Here is a 14,837-nt window from a genome sequence, read left to right as displayed (position 1 = left end):
TTAACAGTGTAAAAAGCTCAGTATGCATGAAACAGCATTTCCCCTCTTAATTCCTCGAGCAGATGGAAAAATAGATAGCTAAACTTAGAAACAGTTAATTTGTCACGTCAATATACGAAAAAACACATTAATTGTTTATGTTCATATGAAGGGTGGAATAACACCAGACAGCATGAGCCGTGGAAAATGATCCGTAATCTGGAACACAGGTGTCTGTCACTCACAGCCTCGAGAGATGGCTATGATACCTGTCATGCCACTGATTATGAGCTCTGTTGTTTTGAGTTTATGATGTTACTATGAGGATTATCAGAGATAGCAACAGAAATGTGGCACACCCAGTCACACCCCCAAAAAAAATCCTGACCAAGGCTGATTTATAAAAAATTACGAGTTAATAAAAGTTGAATGGCATTAACAGAATGACATTGATTGTTGCATGGATTGTTCTTTGTGTCGATGCAGGTTTACTCGTGTCTCGAGGTGGGAGTATTGTTGCATTTTAGCAAGAGATCTGGTGCTGGTGATATTTTGAGGTTTTCAGTGATGAGCGCCAGTCAATAGTTCTTTTAAAATGATAGAAAAACTTGCAACAGACACAAGGTGTACAAGTCCTTACTGATTTTATTGTTGTTCGCTGGGGAATGAAGGCTAATACACTTTAATCCACAGCATGCACATCTCAACATTATAATGATATAAAATAACTAAACCTTCTTGAGTCTTCTCTACATACCGTAATGATGTTACACGTCCTTTTTTTTAATATTTTTTAACTACTTCTGTATAAAGCAGATTAAAATAATCCAAACATACAGGACCTTTATTACACAATTATTAGACAAAAGGGCAGATGCCAACATTTTCCATGATAGCATTGGTTAATACAAATGTCTAAATGCATGCATTTTTAAGATATCTATGAAGTAACTTTGACTAGCAAGAATGTAAATTCTAGATATATACAGTCTTGTTCAAAATAATAGCAGTACAATGTGACTAACCAGAATAATCAAGGTTTTTAGTATATTTTTTATTGCTACGTGGCAAACAAGTTACCAGTAGGTTCAGTAGATTCTCAGAAAACAAATGAGACCCAGCATTCATGATATGCACGCTCTTAAGGCTGTGCAATTGGGCAATTAGTTGAAAGGGGTGTGTTCAAAAAAATAGCAGTGTCTACCTTTGACTGTACAAACTCAAACTCTAACCCTATTTTGTGCAAACTTTTTTTTTCTGGGATTTAGCAATCCTGTGAATCACTAAACTAATATTTAGTTGTATGACCACAGTTTTTTAAAACTGCTTGACATCTGTGTGGCATGGAGTCAACCAACTTGTGGCACCTCTCAGCTGTTATTCCACTCCATGATTCTTTAACAACATTCCACAATTCATTCACATTTCTTGGTTTTGCTTCAGAAACAGCATTTTTGATATCACCCCACACGTTCTCAATTGGATTAAGGTCTGGAGATTGGGCTGGCCACTCCATAACATTAATTTTGTTGGTTTGGAACCAAGACTTTGCCCGTTTACTAGTGTGTTTTGGGTCATTGTCTTGTTGAAACAACCGTTTCAAGGGCATGTCCTCTTCAGCATAGGGCAACATGACCTCTTCAAGTATTTTAACATATGCAAACTGATCCATGATCCCTGGTATGCGATAAATAGGCCCAACACCATAGTAGGAGAAACATGCCCATATCATGATGCTTGCACCTCCATGCTTCACTGTCTTCACTGTGTACTGTGGCTTGAATTCAGAGTTTGGGGGTCGTCTCACAAACTGCCTGTGGCCCTTGGACCCAAAAAGAACAATTTTACTCTCATCAGTCCACAAAATGTTCCTCCATTTCTCTATAATCAACTTTTTAATCAAAGTACGCTGTTCTTCTGAACAATGTCTTGAACGACCCATTTTCCTCAGCTTTCAAATGCATGTTCAACAAGTGTTGGCTTCATCCTTAAATAGGGGCCACCTGATTCACACCTGTTTCTTCACAAAATTGATGACCTCAGTGATTGTATGCCACACTGCTATTTTTTTGAACACACCCCTTTCAACTAATTCAACTAATTGCCCAATTGCACAGCCTTAAGAGCGTGCATATCATGAATGCTGGGTCTCATTTGTTTTCTGAGAATCTACTGAACCTACTGGTAACTTGTTTGCCACGTAGCAATAAAAAATATACTAAAAACCTTGATTATTCTGGTTAGTCACATTGTACTGCTATTATTTTGAACAAGACTGTACATTTAAGTAATTCCTATAGTCACAAAGCTAAATATCTCTAAAGAAAGTTATTCCTAGTCAAAAAACCCAATTCAAGATACATTCATTTTAATTTGACTGGTAATGATTTTTTTTTCAGATATCTACCCATGTATTTTGGATATTTTAAAGATGATTAATTCATTTTGATCTTAATTTAAAGCCACAATATGTAATTTTTCCCCACTAGAGGTCGCTCATTAAAAACAAAGGCGTAGCTTGATGACAGCAGGATTTCGCAGAGCTTTTATGATGCCACAGTCGCCTCTTCTGCTCATGCGTATGTGGGGTAATGCAGAGCTAATTCAGTTCAAGATATATCTTTAATTTCACCATGGCAAGTTTATTTATATAGCACATTTCATACACAATGTAATTCAAAGTGCTTTACATTAGAAAAGGAATTCAAATAATGATTTAACACAATGTATGCATAAGAAATGAAAATGACAATCATGTTTAATTAAAGGCTAAAATACTACTAATTAAAATACTAATCATCATTAGTACAATTGTTATTTGAGATATGTCTAATTAGAATTATGCCTAGTTCAAAATATATTAAAGATATCTTTAATTACAATTTATACTAGTCAATTTCTATTTTATCTATGTAAAGCACTTTGGGGCAACGGCTGTTGTTTAAAAATGTTCTATATAAATAAAGTTGCTTGCTAGTCAAAACTCACTGGCCAATATAAGAAAATATTTTCCAATGGAAGAATATTGACTAGTCAAAATAGCATTGTAGATATCTTTGATGCATATTAAGGCTATAATCACGTTTTTAATTTTACTATAGTATTTTTTCATGTGGGTAATCGAAACTAAATATTACGACTAGTACATCAGACAAGGGCATTAAACAATAAACAATAGCTTCTCGGGGGGTTCTCCGGGGAAAAATGGTGTTTGAGGGGTAAAATGTGTGTTATTTTGGCAAGGTTGCCTGCTTAAATTCGCACTCATGGGTCTCACACAGGTCTCACATAATAGTCGGACATAGAAAACAACCCGCGGAGAAAACGCGGACTTGGCAACACAGTGCAGTTGAGCTCTGTTGACATTTGACAATGCGTCGCTCCGTTGCTCTGATTGGTTGTAGCTCTGTCTAATTGAGGTCTTTCCTGGTTCGGTTGAAACACGCCCCATAATCACAGCCCAATGGCGCATCAGACTCATATTCTGACTAGAATTAAGTATGGCCACGTCAGGCTACTATCCTATGTTTATAATGACATTCTTCTTTCAGATGAACACAATCAGTCATATTTAAAAAGGCCTTTCTCTACCAAACTTTAAAATGGCAGTGAATTGATAGTTTCGTTTTTGAAGTCCATATAAGTGCATCTATTCACCATTGAACTGCTCCACACGGCTCCAGGAGGTTAATAAAGGCCAATGGCCCTAATTTATCAAAAGTGCGCATACCAAATTTCCAGCGTACACACTGTGTATACCCAAACCCACGGTGACTTTGAGATTTATCAATATGGACGTTGGTGTACGGCACGCTCAAATCCTTCGCCAGCTCAGGAGGTGGTGTACGCACACACACACACGCTCAAATCCTACGCCAGCTCAGGAGGTGGTGTACGCACGTTTGAGCGAAAATGTGCAGAAAAACAATCCCTAACACCACAAAGCACACTGACAAGATATGCTATATTATGACCCACTGTTAACAACAACAACATGGTAATTATAAACTTCAGTGTTTATTTTTGTGCAACATGGACTTCAGTGTTTAATTTGTGTGACTTTACCAAAGCGTTTGATTTGTAGGCATATGTATTCCTCTAGTTGCCGCGGCATTTATTAAGGGCAAGTATTGCGTACACCTGGATTGCAGAGGTGCGCACAGCTTCGTAAATCAGGCGGTAAGAGGAGTGTAAGCATAATCTTACGCCAACATATATGCCCGTTTCTACGCAAGATTGATAAATGAGGGCCAATGTGTTTGTGAAAGAAAAATGACCATATTTATAACTTAATACACTAAACTCTTAATTCTAGAAGCTAGTTATTTTAGTCTATAAAGTTTTAAACATGGATATTTTCCTTACACAAACACTTCAGAAGGCCTTTATTAACCATGTGGAGCAGTTATATAACGGATAGATGCACTTTTATGGATTTAACCAAGAAATCCATTATAAAACTTGGAAGAGCCAGGATATTTTAATATAACAACTTTTATTTGTCTGAAAGAAGAATGTCATACACATCGAGGATGACTTGAGGGTAAGTAAATCGTGAGCTATTTACATTTTTGAGTGAACTATCCCTTTATATGATAAATTGGCTTGCCATATACAGTAGCACACCCACACGGTTGCCCCGCCTGAAGGCGTTTACTAACAAGAGCATAACTTCAAGGGAGAGTTTAGTTTTGTCCTTTGGAGAAGCTGAACTCCCGAAACGAACACGAAATGAACTTTTGTTCGAAATGACTTCGGGTCAGTTGGATCTTCTAGTCTTGACTGCGCTTTTGTCGTTGAACGGTAAGACGCTTGTTATTTGTATTTGTTATTTATTTATTTTGTACAGTTAATTTTCCTGTCAACAGAGCTTACGCGGGCTTAATTGTAACGCACAGTTTAAGCCTTCTCTGGTCAAATTTCATGGTCTGTAGAGTAGGGGTGTCCAACCCTGCTACTGGAGAGCTACCATCCTGCAGATTTCAGTTCCAACACCGCTCCAACACACCTGTCTGTATTTATCTAGCAGCACCCTGAACAGCACGATTAGCTGGTTCAGGTGTGTTTGATTCAGGTTGGAGCTAAAATCTGCATGACGGTAGCTCTCCAGGACCAGGGTTGGACACCCCATGCTGGTATTCCCAAAAGATAGCCAAATTTTTTACATACCTAATGTTAGAAAAGTCACCAAGTTTCATATCATTCTGACGAAGATGTGATTTTTAATAATTCAAAATGTAGTTCATAGGTTCAGTTTTTCATGGGTGTGTGTGTGTGAGTGGATGTGTCAATATCACACTCCTGATGTTTTAGAGTGTCACCCCTATACTGCTGTGTACTTTTTTCAGCATTGTGGCTGATTTGTAGATTGTACACACAAATATTCAGCAAATATTTGTGTTTTTGCAGATTTCCCATTCATTTCCTATGGGGGTCATTTTGGACCGAAGAGCACAAGTGGAAGTCATTTTTTTATGACCACTTAGCAGGCCCGAATCATGCCCTACTTTTTTTGTGTGTGTTTACATACCTAATGCTAGAAAAGTCACCAAGTTTTATAATTTTCAGATGAAGCTTTTAAAAATCCAAAATGTGGTTCATAGGTTACATTTTTCATTGGTGTGTGTGTGTTTAAGTGTGCGTGTGTGTGATTGGATGTGTCAGTATCACTCTTGATGTTTTAGAGTGTCACCCCTTTACTGCTGTGTACTTTTTTCAGCATTGTGGCCGATTTGTAGATTGTACACACAAATATTCAGAGAATTTTTGTATTTTTGCCGATTTCCCATTCATTTCCTATGGTCGGTCATTTATGACCGAAGACAATGAACGTCACTTTTTTTTAATGACCAATTAGCATGCTCGAATCATGACCCCAATTTTTTTGTGTATTTACATACCTAATGCTAAAAGTCACAAAGTTTCATATCATTCCGATGAAAGATTCCGATTAAAACAGAAAAATTTTCGGTCAGAAATGACCGAAGAGCACCAGATTAATGGCGTGCTCGTAACACACCGCTAAAAGGTTGTTGATGCGTATCATATGCACGCAAAAAGTTATTTTGGCGGATAAATCGCACGATTAGTACAGTTCGTGTTATATAGGCATTTCATGAGACCACATTAAGAGCTGCAAGAGCTCTTTAAATAAAGACAAAACTGGCAACTGCAGTGTTTCATGGACATAAGGGCAGAGTAAGTTTAAATATATCTATAGGCCTATTTCTAATGTCTTTTAATGCATTATGAAATATAGGCTGTAGCAGCGTGATTTCACTGTTATTAACTGCCATGCGAGCCGTGAGGACAGGCCGCCTAGAGAAAAAACAATTAGTTGGATCACAACCATAAAAGCATTTCTTATGTATTCTTATTTCTTATAAGTAAATTTTTCATCTATGTTGTATGTGTTTATTTAAAACTAGACAAATATGGTATTGTAATCTTATATCTGTTATTTATGCAGATCTAACAGCACGAGCCGGGGTTAAATCCCAGTTGAGCAGGCGGGGCATGTTGTCACACTGCGTTAGGATGAGCCTATAGGATGAGCCCCTATTAGAACTACATTATTATATTCTATACTTTTATGAATTCTATTGAAAAAAACACGAGAAAAGGGTGAATAAAGACAGAGTCAGTGTTCAGAGTTTGTTCATTAATATTATATTTTGAAATATGTAACGTTAGCTTTGTTTGCTGTCAAACTCAAAAATTTGTAATTATTTAAAAATACAATTATTGTATATGAAAAAAAAGTTATTTGTTTTTTTAATTGACAAAATATTTTAGTTTGCGTGTGTGTGTATATGTATGTGTGTGTATGCATGTGTGTGTGTGTATATGTATGTGTGTGTATGCATGTGTGTGTGTGTATATGTATGTGTGTGTATGCATGTGTGTGTGTGTGTATATGTATGTGTGTGTATGCATGTGTGTGTGTGTATATGTGTATATATATATATATATCCATCCATTCTTTTGGGGTAAAAAGTCCCCAAACTTTCCCCCAAACATTGTTCATTAATGAACAATGACACTGGTATTTTCCATTCACGTTGCTAATGCATGTTGTCATACTCTCCAGGAAGTGTTTTATCATTACCTGTATTCATGTTCTTCAGGTTTGGTTGGTGTCGCTGCAAATGAAGAGCCGGTGTCTGTGAAGGAGGGGCATTCTGTCACTCTCTACACTGACGTTAACGAAAACCATGAAGACCCAGTTAAATGGTATTGTAATGATTCCCGCATCGCATCTCACAGTGGAAATCTCAGTAAGATCTGTCAAGACACAGAGTGTCCTGAGACATTTAGGGACAGACTGAAGGTGGACAGTCTCGCAGGCCATCTCACCATCACAGACATCAGAGCTGAACATGCTGGAGTTTATCTACTTCAGATCAAAGGAAGAAACAAAAATTATTTTGACGTCTCTGTCCAAAGTGAGTCACAAATGAATGTTTAAAAGCAGTTTATATGCGTTTATTGTAACGGTGACTTTCAAAGCGTGCTATTTACAAGAACAGTTCCTGCATCATTAAACACAACAGGATGATTTGAAACAGATTTTTCTGTGCATTGTGCCATTTAGTTTTGCTCAGTTTCTCATAGCATTTCCACCTTTGGTCCACCTTTTCTTTCTTTTCTTTACTTAGGTTTCAAAAGTAGATACTTTAAAGGAACTGTATGTAAGAAATGTATTTCAATTAATCATAAAATGCCCTGATATGTCACTAGACATTAAGAAATAATGTTAATGTCAAATACTTCTATCACTGACGACAGTAGACCGGCCAGGATATTGCCATTTAAAAGTTGTTGTTGCAGCCCTCAACTGATGTTGATGTTGACATGTTGTGTTTTGGCCTGAAGCTCCGCCCTCCACCTATCGACCAATCACGAAGTCAGTAGTGTTTCGGCATCCGGGTTGCCAGTATGGCAACCTCGAGTCAGGGGGATGGTGATTGCAGTACCAGTTTTGGCCACAATCTTACATACACTTCCTTTAAGCTTGGCAGTGCGTCACCGCATGTCACTCCCAGATAACCGAAAATGGGCAAAGAGGCGGGACGTGGGTGGAGCTGAGGTGACATGATGACTTAAGCCGCGTTTCCACCGCAGGAACTTTACCCAGGAACTTTGGGTGGTACTCGGTGTGTTTAGACCGCAGGAACCAGGGTCTAAATGAAGTTCCGGGTAAATATTTCCCCCTCCAAACGGCCCTGCTCGCGAGGTAGTACTTTTTCAAAGTTCAGGAACTTTTGAGGTTATGAATCAGTGAATCGATTCATGATTCGAGTCGCGTATCAAACTGCTGAAATCACGTGACATTGGCGATCCGAATCAGGAATCGATTCACTGATTCATAACCGTTCGAATCTTTGTTCACGGATTGGAAACAAACACGGAAGAGAAGACAATGCTGAATAAAGTCGTAGTTTTTGTTATTTTTGGACCCAAATGTATTTTGGATGCTTCAAGAGACTCTAATTAACCCACTGATGTCTCATATGGACTACTGTGATGATGTTTTTATTCCCTTTCGGACTAAAGATGAAGATGAACGGAGGTCTTACAGGTGTGGAACGGCATGAGGGCAAGTCATTTATGACATCAATTTCATTTTTGGGTGAACTAAATCTTTAATCCTCTGGTGTGTAGATCGGGGGTGAAGACAGTTAACAACGTTTTGAGCAAAAGCTGAGGAAATCATGTTTTTGTCAAAGACTAATACATCCGGATCGGATTCAGAGCGATGATCAAAACACAGATGGAGTATATCGAGTCCATCAAAGCTTCACAGTCCTGTAGCTCGTCCTGGGTTGACATTTCATTCAGTAACATTTTGATCAGGACTCTTTCAGAAGATGTGTAATAGCGCCCTCTACCCCATAAGAGTGAAAACAGAACAGAAAACTGTGTCAATGAAAGAGTTCAGTCATTTATGAATGGCTTTCACCAGAAAAAAAAAATCAATATGTTTGGTTTCAAGACATCTCTTTAAGGACAGTTCTCTTTATATTTTACTGTTTTCATTTGTTTCTACCGATTTTCTCAAGATCCACAAAATGAACATGAGCAATCTCTTTCACAGTTAATAATACTTCTTGTGTTTTTTCCCCTAATAAGATCCTCCAGTCATCTGTCGCTTTGTGTTTCAGCCGTTCCTGCTGCTGAACGAGATAAAGTGACGAAAATATCTATGAAAGAGGGTGAATCTGTCACTTTAGATCCTGGTGTGTTTAAAAACCCAAATGATTCCTTGGCGTGGTTCTTCAATGGCACTCCCATTGTTCAGATCACTGATCATCTGAAGAGATCTGACTCTGATCTCCAGAGTACTGAGAGATCCAGAGACAGACTGAAGCTGGATCATCAGACTGGATCTCTGACCATCATGAACATCAGAACCGCTGACTCTGGAGAATATAAACTAGAGCTCATTGTCCGTATCCACCATTGCCACAGTATCACCAGTGTAGAGAGGTTCCTTGTTGCTGTTATTGGTGAGTAACTCATTACATTCGTTTGTTTTAGTATCTATTTGATTTGGTACTGAAGTATTGGTACTTTTCAAATCACTGTGTGAAACTGTTCTACTTCAACCTGAATCAGATCCATATGTACAGTACTTTCTCAGACTGTCTCAGTGTCTGTTATAGATCAGTCTAATGTCAGATTCACTCACACTAATGACTCTTCATCTGTTGCAGGTTCAGATCCGTCTGCAGGTGTTGTAGGAATAGTTGTGACTGTTGTGCTGCTGGTGTTTGGAGCTGTGGTTGCTGGTGTGATTTACTCTCGCCGCAGGAGATCTAGAAATGGCAAGTATCACCTAAGCCCCTTTCACACTGCGATTCCGGCAAATACACGGATAATGCGATCCGGCATTTGTTCCCGGGCCGCTAGATTTGGTCCATTCACACTGCCAGCGAAATGCCGTAATATGTGCGCTTTCACACACAACGCTTAACGGTCCGGGGTCGAGTTGACACGTGACATCCGGATGTGACGTATAATGGCGAGCGATCTCAGCTTCAGCGCGGATAGTAAGGAGCTCCGTGGTCTCGACTTGTGTCCAGTTTGCGCTCATTTCTGCTTGTTTAATTTTAGTTTCTTTTGTATACGAACACTCTCTGCGTTTAAAACACCGATGAGCTCTTCTGGCACTGCAGGGTTGTGTTATTGAAAAAACAAGCTCTAGGAGTCGCACGATAACTACGTACACGTTGCGGCATTAGTTTCAGCTTTTATTCACACAGCGCTCGTCCCGGGTCGAATACCGCAATGTTACTAGGTCCCCGACCCGGGTCGAATTCGGTAATCAATCCCGGGACATAGTTGCTTTCACACAGAAGGCGACCCGGCAATGTTCCGGGAATACTGCGGGTCCGACGTGCAGTGTGAAAGGGGCTCTACAGATATTGTTGTGATCTGAAAAAATAGTTTTGTTTTTTTGTGTTTGTGATTTACTTTTCAAAGCAGACAGGGAGCCATTGAATACTAGTCCAGGGATGATGTAAGATAATATACCAAGCATGTCTTTGTAGAAAACAAAGTGCAATCGCGAATCTCTCCTCTTCGCTTAAACTAAGCCTGTATGTGCACAGACTGTGTTCCGTGCGCTCACAAGAAGAGAAATACTCTTCTTTACGGGTTCGTTCTCTTTGCTCTTGGCATAAACGGCAACAACCAATCAGAAATAGGCTTCAACGACTGACCAATGAAAACGCGACATCATACATTAAATCTTATATTGAACCCCACATGGAATCAGAATCACTTGAGTTCAGTGACTTCAATAAAGATGAGTGAGATGGATCCGCCGAATCGACGATGTTTTTGTTTTTATGTAAAATAGGCCTAGGTCATATATATATATCTTAGAAATGTCTGGGAAGAGGACGATTTGATTATTTTACATATTAACCTAGACTGTCTACTCTAGCCTATATGCACAGCCACTTTGTTCACACTACAGGTGCCATGCCCATTTGAAAGTGAGATTTTTGAGCCAAATGGATTTAAATGCAGATTCCAAAAGGCAAAAATAATTAAAATCTGAATAAAATGCCCCCTAATAGATAATAATATAAGAATTATAATGTAATAGATAAGTGGGCAAAATGCCCCAGTAAAATTGTTGTATCTAACTGAATCAAACACAAATGCAACAGAATAAAACTAATTAAAAATACTCACTACTAAATTAATGAAATCCATTTTGTTGGGAAAATGTTACTGCAATTTGTGAGTTAAGTTACCTTTCACCGCAAAAGTTGGCATACATTTCTAAATAATCCACTGGCAGTGGCGGAACTAGACTTTTATACATGGGGTGGCCAAGGCTGCTTTAGGGGGTCCAGAGACCGTGAATATCATGTGTTATACTTATTTGTTTTCATTGTTTTGACCAATGTAACCTTAAATATGTAACAACAAATAAGCACCCACAACAGTAGATATCAGTGAAATTTCACAATTCTCAGCCTAATAATATAAATGTAAAACATTATTGAATACAAGTGAACAGTTGAAGTTGCAGGACACAGTGATTCAGGTACAAAAATTAAATAATCAAACATAATAACATTGCATAATCGTTTTAAGTGCAGACATATTCTCTGAGTGAGCCCAGACAAAATTCTAACAAGAGCAGCGTATCTGAGAGCGCACGCAGAGTTCTCGCGCACGAGCAGGGAGATGCGCGCTCGCACATTACATTCCGCGTGCGAGCAGAGAGAGATTTGCGCTCGCGCACTATATTAATGTACTTTCGCGCTACAATAATGCGCTCTCGACATTTGACAGGGAAATAACGCCATATACATGTTAAGTCAATGCAGAGACACGAATAGGCATTCTGCGGCGCGATTCGCGCGAATGAGGCGACAAGGATCACTCGAAATCACGCGAAACACTCAAGTTGAAAAATCTGAACTTTGTCGGATATTCGCGCCGCGTTAACCAATGAGGAGCCTGCTTACTGCGGTCACGTGGTGAAGTGACGGATGGGAAACCCATAGGGGAAACCCGAGGCCAGAGTAATTTAAAAATACTACTGTATTGTGTCACAAAATGTAGTTTTAATAGTTTTTCAGCCGAGAATGTAGTTGTTTAAAGCTCAAATATGTGATTTATTTATTAAGAGAGCTCTTATTTGAAAATTTGATCTGGCGTTTTCGGAGGTGTGAGACCCAGGCGATCACCGGAGCTCAGCGCTCATCAACCCCGGTGAGAGCAGCCTTAACTCGGATAGTCTTTCTGCCGACTGCCGCTGCCTGGACGAACCCCCTCCCATGACGCGAATTCACGTCTGTTGTCTAGTGAATGTCACACGCGAATGGATTCAAAATGTTTACGCGTCCATCTTCGCACGATTTATTTGCGTCATTCGCGTGCGGTGTGAACGCAGCATAAGAGTTCTCCTAAATGGCAGTAAAAGTTCTTGGTTACGAGTTTTTTCTTAATCTATTCCCAAAGCTGCTGAGAGCAACTTTTACTAAGGAATAGAGAGAAGTCTTAAGCTAAGAGTAAGGGCGGGGTTAACCTCGTTGCTACACTGTAAAAAACAAAATGTTGGTTTTTGTTGGTTTAACTTAAAAAAAATACATAGCCTGGTTGCCTTAATTTTGAGTTTATTGGAAAAAAAATTTGAGTTGATACAATGAAGGAAATTTGTTTAATAAATAGAAACTCAAAATAATATTGTATCTGAACCACATTAAAAAAAAGTGATAAATCATGAAAATAGCACTATTTGGCATGTTTCACTGCGTCATCAGAAATAAAACACACACACTTATCCAATATGCTTACAAAATCTTTTAATAATATTTTTATAAAGGTTTCATGTTGCCATATTCAAATAAAGATTTTAAAAAGTAGGCTTAGTGTCACTAATTAAACTAGTTCAGCTAATTGTCAGTCTCTTATGTCTTCATCTCGAGAGTTTGCAGAATTCAAGTGAAAATTATGTTTTATAAACAAAGTTCATAAGGAGCACGCTCAGACTAATCTGACTAATCTCACGCTCTGTCTAATCAGCGCGAGAGGAGCTGAGAGCCGACTCACCTAACATAGTCTTAAAACCCACCTCTTTAGCAGAGCTTTTGATTGATTTGTTACTTCTTAATTTTTCAGTTTTATTATTTATTTATTGTTGTTGATTGTTTTAAATCTGTAGCACTTTGAGATTTTGTTTAAAGCTACACTGTGATATTTTCCCCCATCTAGCGGTGTAAAGGTATATGACCATCCAGTGAATATTAGTTTCTGTTCCTCTCAATTCTGATTTTGTTTTAACTCCTACAGTGGCCGATTTAAAATGCAAAAAGTGACAGTGTTAAAACGCGAAAGGCGAAGCTTGAATTTATGGGTATGTCCCTCTTTGGCTAATGTACTTTCAAGATGGAGGAGCAACATGGCGACTGGCATTCGAACCCCTCACCCGTATGTGTTTTCAATGGCATATTATAAACTTACGAGAATACTTTATTACTTAAAAGAAGTAAATATACATTAATGAGCACATATATTTTTGAAAGGACTAAGTGTTTTTAGCTAAGAATAAACTAAAAAAGTAACACAGTGTATCTTTACTATAAAGTGCATTACAAATAAAACTGTAGTATTATTATTATTAACATTAGTTATCGCCACAGTTTTCTGCACCCCTCCGCCACCCGTTCCTCGCTCTCGGTCTGCGATACGGGGACCATTATTTTTAAGAGTATTTCCTTAATCGGCAAGTTGAGCTACTTTTAGCCTTAAGATGTCTAGTGAATACGGCCCCTGGTCACTTTAATACAGTATCCATTCAGGATTTTGGCGTTCGCTTGTACGGTGGCTCTGAATTGCACACCTCGCAAAATGCTTGCTACGGATGCGAAACACAGAAAATGTAACCCGTTCTGAATTTATGACAGACAAAGTTTTCGGAGGCAGTGTGTAAACGTGATGGACACAACGTGTGGCAATTTCAGACGAGGATTTCGGACTGCTGGTTTTCCTCAGTTTCTGTAACTTTCACATGACACTGTTCATTTCTCTCTCTTTATCTTCTGTGATTTGTTTTCTTACAGAAGAAGAAAGATGGAGTGGATGGAGTGATCTTGGAGGAGCCCAGCAAAATCAGGGTTTATTGACCAAGATTATCCCATAGGCAAAACCTCTAAACGTCCTCAATGAGAGAATGAGATTAAGTGTTTTTTAAACTGCAAAACATTTATGGTGCAGATTTACAATCCGCTCCGGTTATATAACAAATAGAGATTCATGGTTTTCTTAAATCTATTTCATCTAGTCTGGCATTTATGTGTTATAGTCAATGTCTATATTTAATATCTGAGAGGTGACTGACCCGGGTTAGGGATGCAGTAGCAGCCCTTACTCATTTAGTCCGGCCTCCAGAGAATTGTAATGAATTAATTTGATCCTCATGCAATCAAATGAATCAAGAGATTACGGGCCTGTACCATGAAGGTAGATAGGCAGATGTTTTAGTTTAAATGCTTAAATAATATAATATAATATTATATAATATATAATATAATATAATGTAATATAATATAATATAATATAATATAATATAATATAAATGTAATATAATTAATATAATATAATATAATATAATATAATATAATATAATATAAATGTAATATAAATGTAATATAAGATATAATGCGTAGATAAAGCTTTAATGTGTCATGAAACCCCCCTGTTTTCACCTGGTCGTTCACATCTCAGAGTTGGAAAAGGTCTGGGCGTGTAGAGCTGTGAAAAAGTGGGAGTATGTGTGGCGACGATAACCAATAAAACACAGACCTGCAACACACTCATCATACACACACACG

General features: G+C 38.3%; 1 protein-coding gene across 1 annotated transcript; it reads left to right on the top strand.

The window, feature by feature from the left end:
• The first annotated feature begins 7,015 nt into the window (after positions 1-7,015).
• On the top strand, positions 7,016-14,488 carry LOC137039683 (uncharacterized). The gene is made up of 4 exons (XM_067414955.1): positions 7,016-7,424; positions 9,144-9,488; positions 9,696-9,806; positions 14,067-14,488. Exons 1-4 carry the CDS (start codon positions 7,016-7,018, stop codon positions 14,144-14,146), a joined length of 945 nt encoding a protein of 314 aa, XP_067271056.1. The 3' UTR covers positions 14,147-14,488.
• The last annotated feature ends 349 nt before the right edge of the window (positions 14,489-14,837 follow it).

The sequence above is a fragment of the Pseudorasbora parva genome, chromosome 14 (assembly GCF_024679245.1).
Source record: "Pseudorasbora parva isolate DD20220531a chromosome 14, ASM2467924v1, whole genome shotgun sequence".
In the NCBI taxonomy this organism is placed as follows: Eukaryota; Metazoa; Chordata; class Actinopteri; order Cypriniformes; family Gobionidae; genus Pseudorasbora; species Pseudorasbora parva.
This window is presented reverse-complemented; position numbering and strand designations above follow the sequence as displayed.

Coding starts and splice junctions, on each gene's coding strand:
- LOC137039683 (XM_067414955.1), top strand. CDS start 7,016: ATGACACTGGTATTTTCCATTCACGTTGCTAATGCATGTTGTCATACT. Junction 7,425..9,143: donor TTTTGACGTCTCTGTCCAAA/GTGAGTCACAAA, acceptor TTTGTGTTTCAG/CCGTTCCTGCTGCTGAACGA. Junction 9,489..9,695: donor GTTCCTTGTTGCTGTTATTG/GTGAGTAACTCA, acceptor CATCTGTTGCAG/GTTCAGATCCGTCTGCAGGT.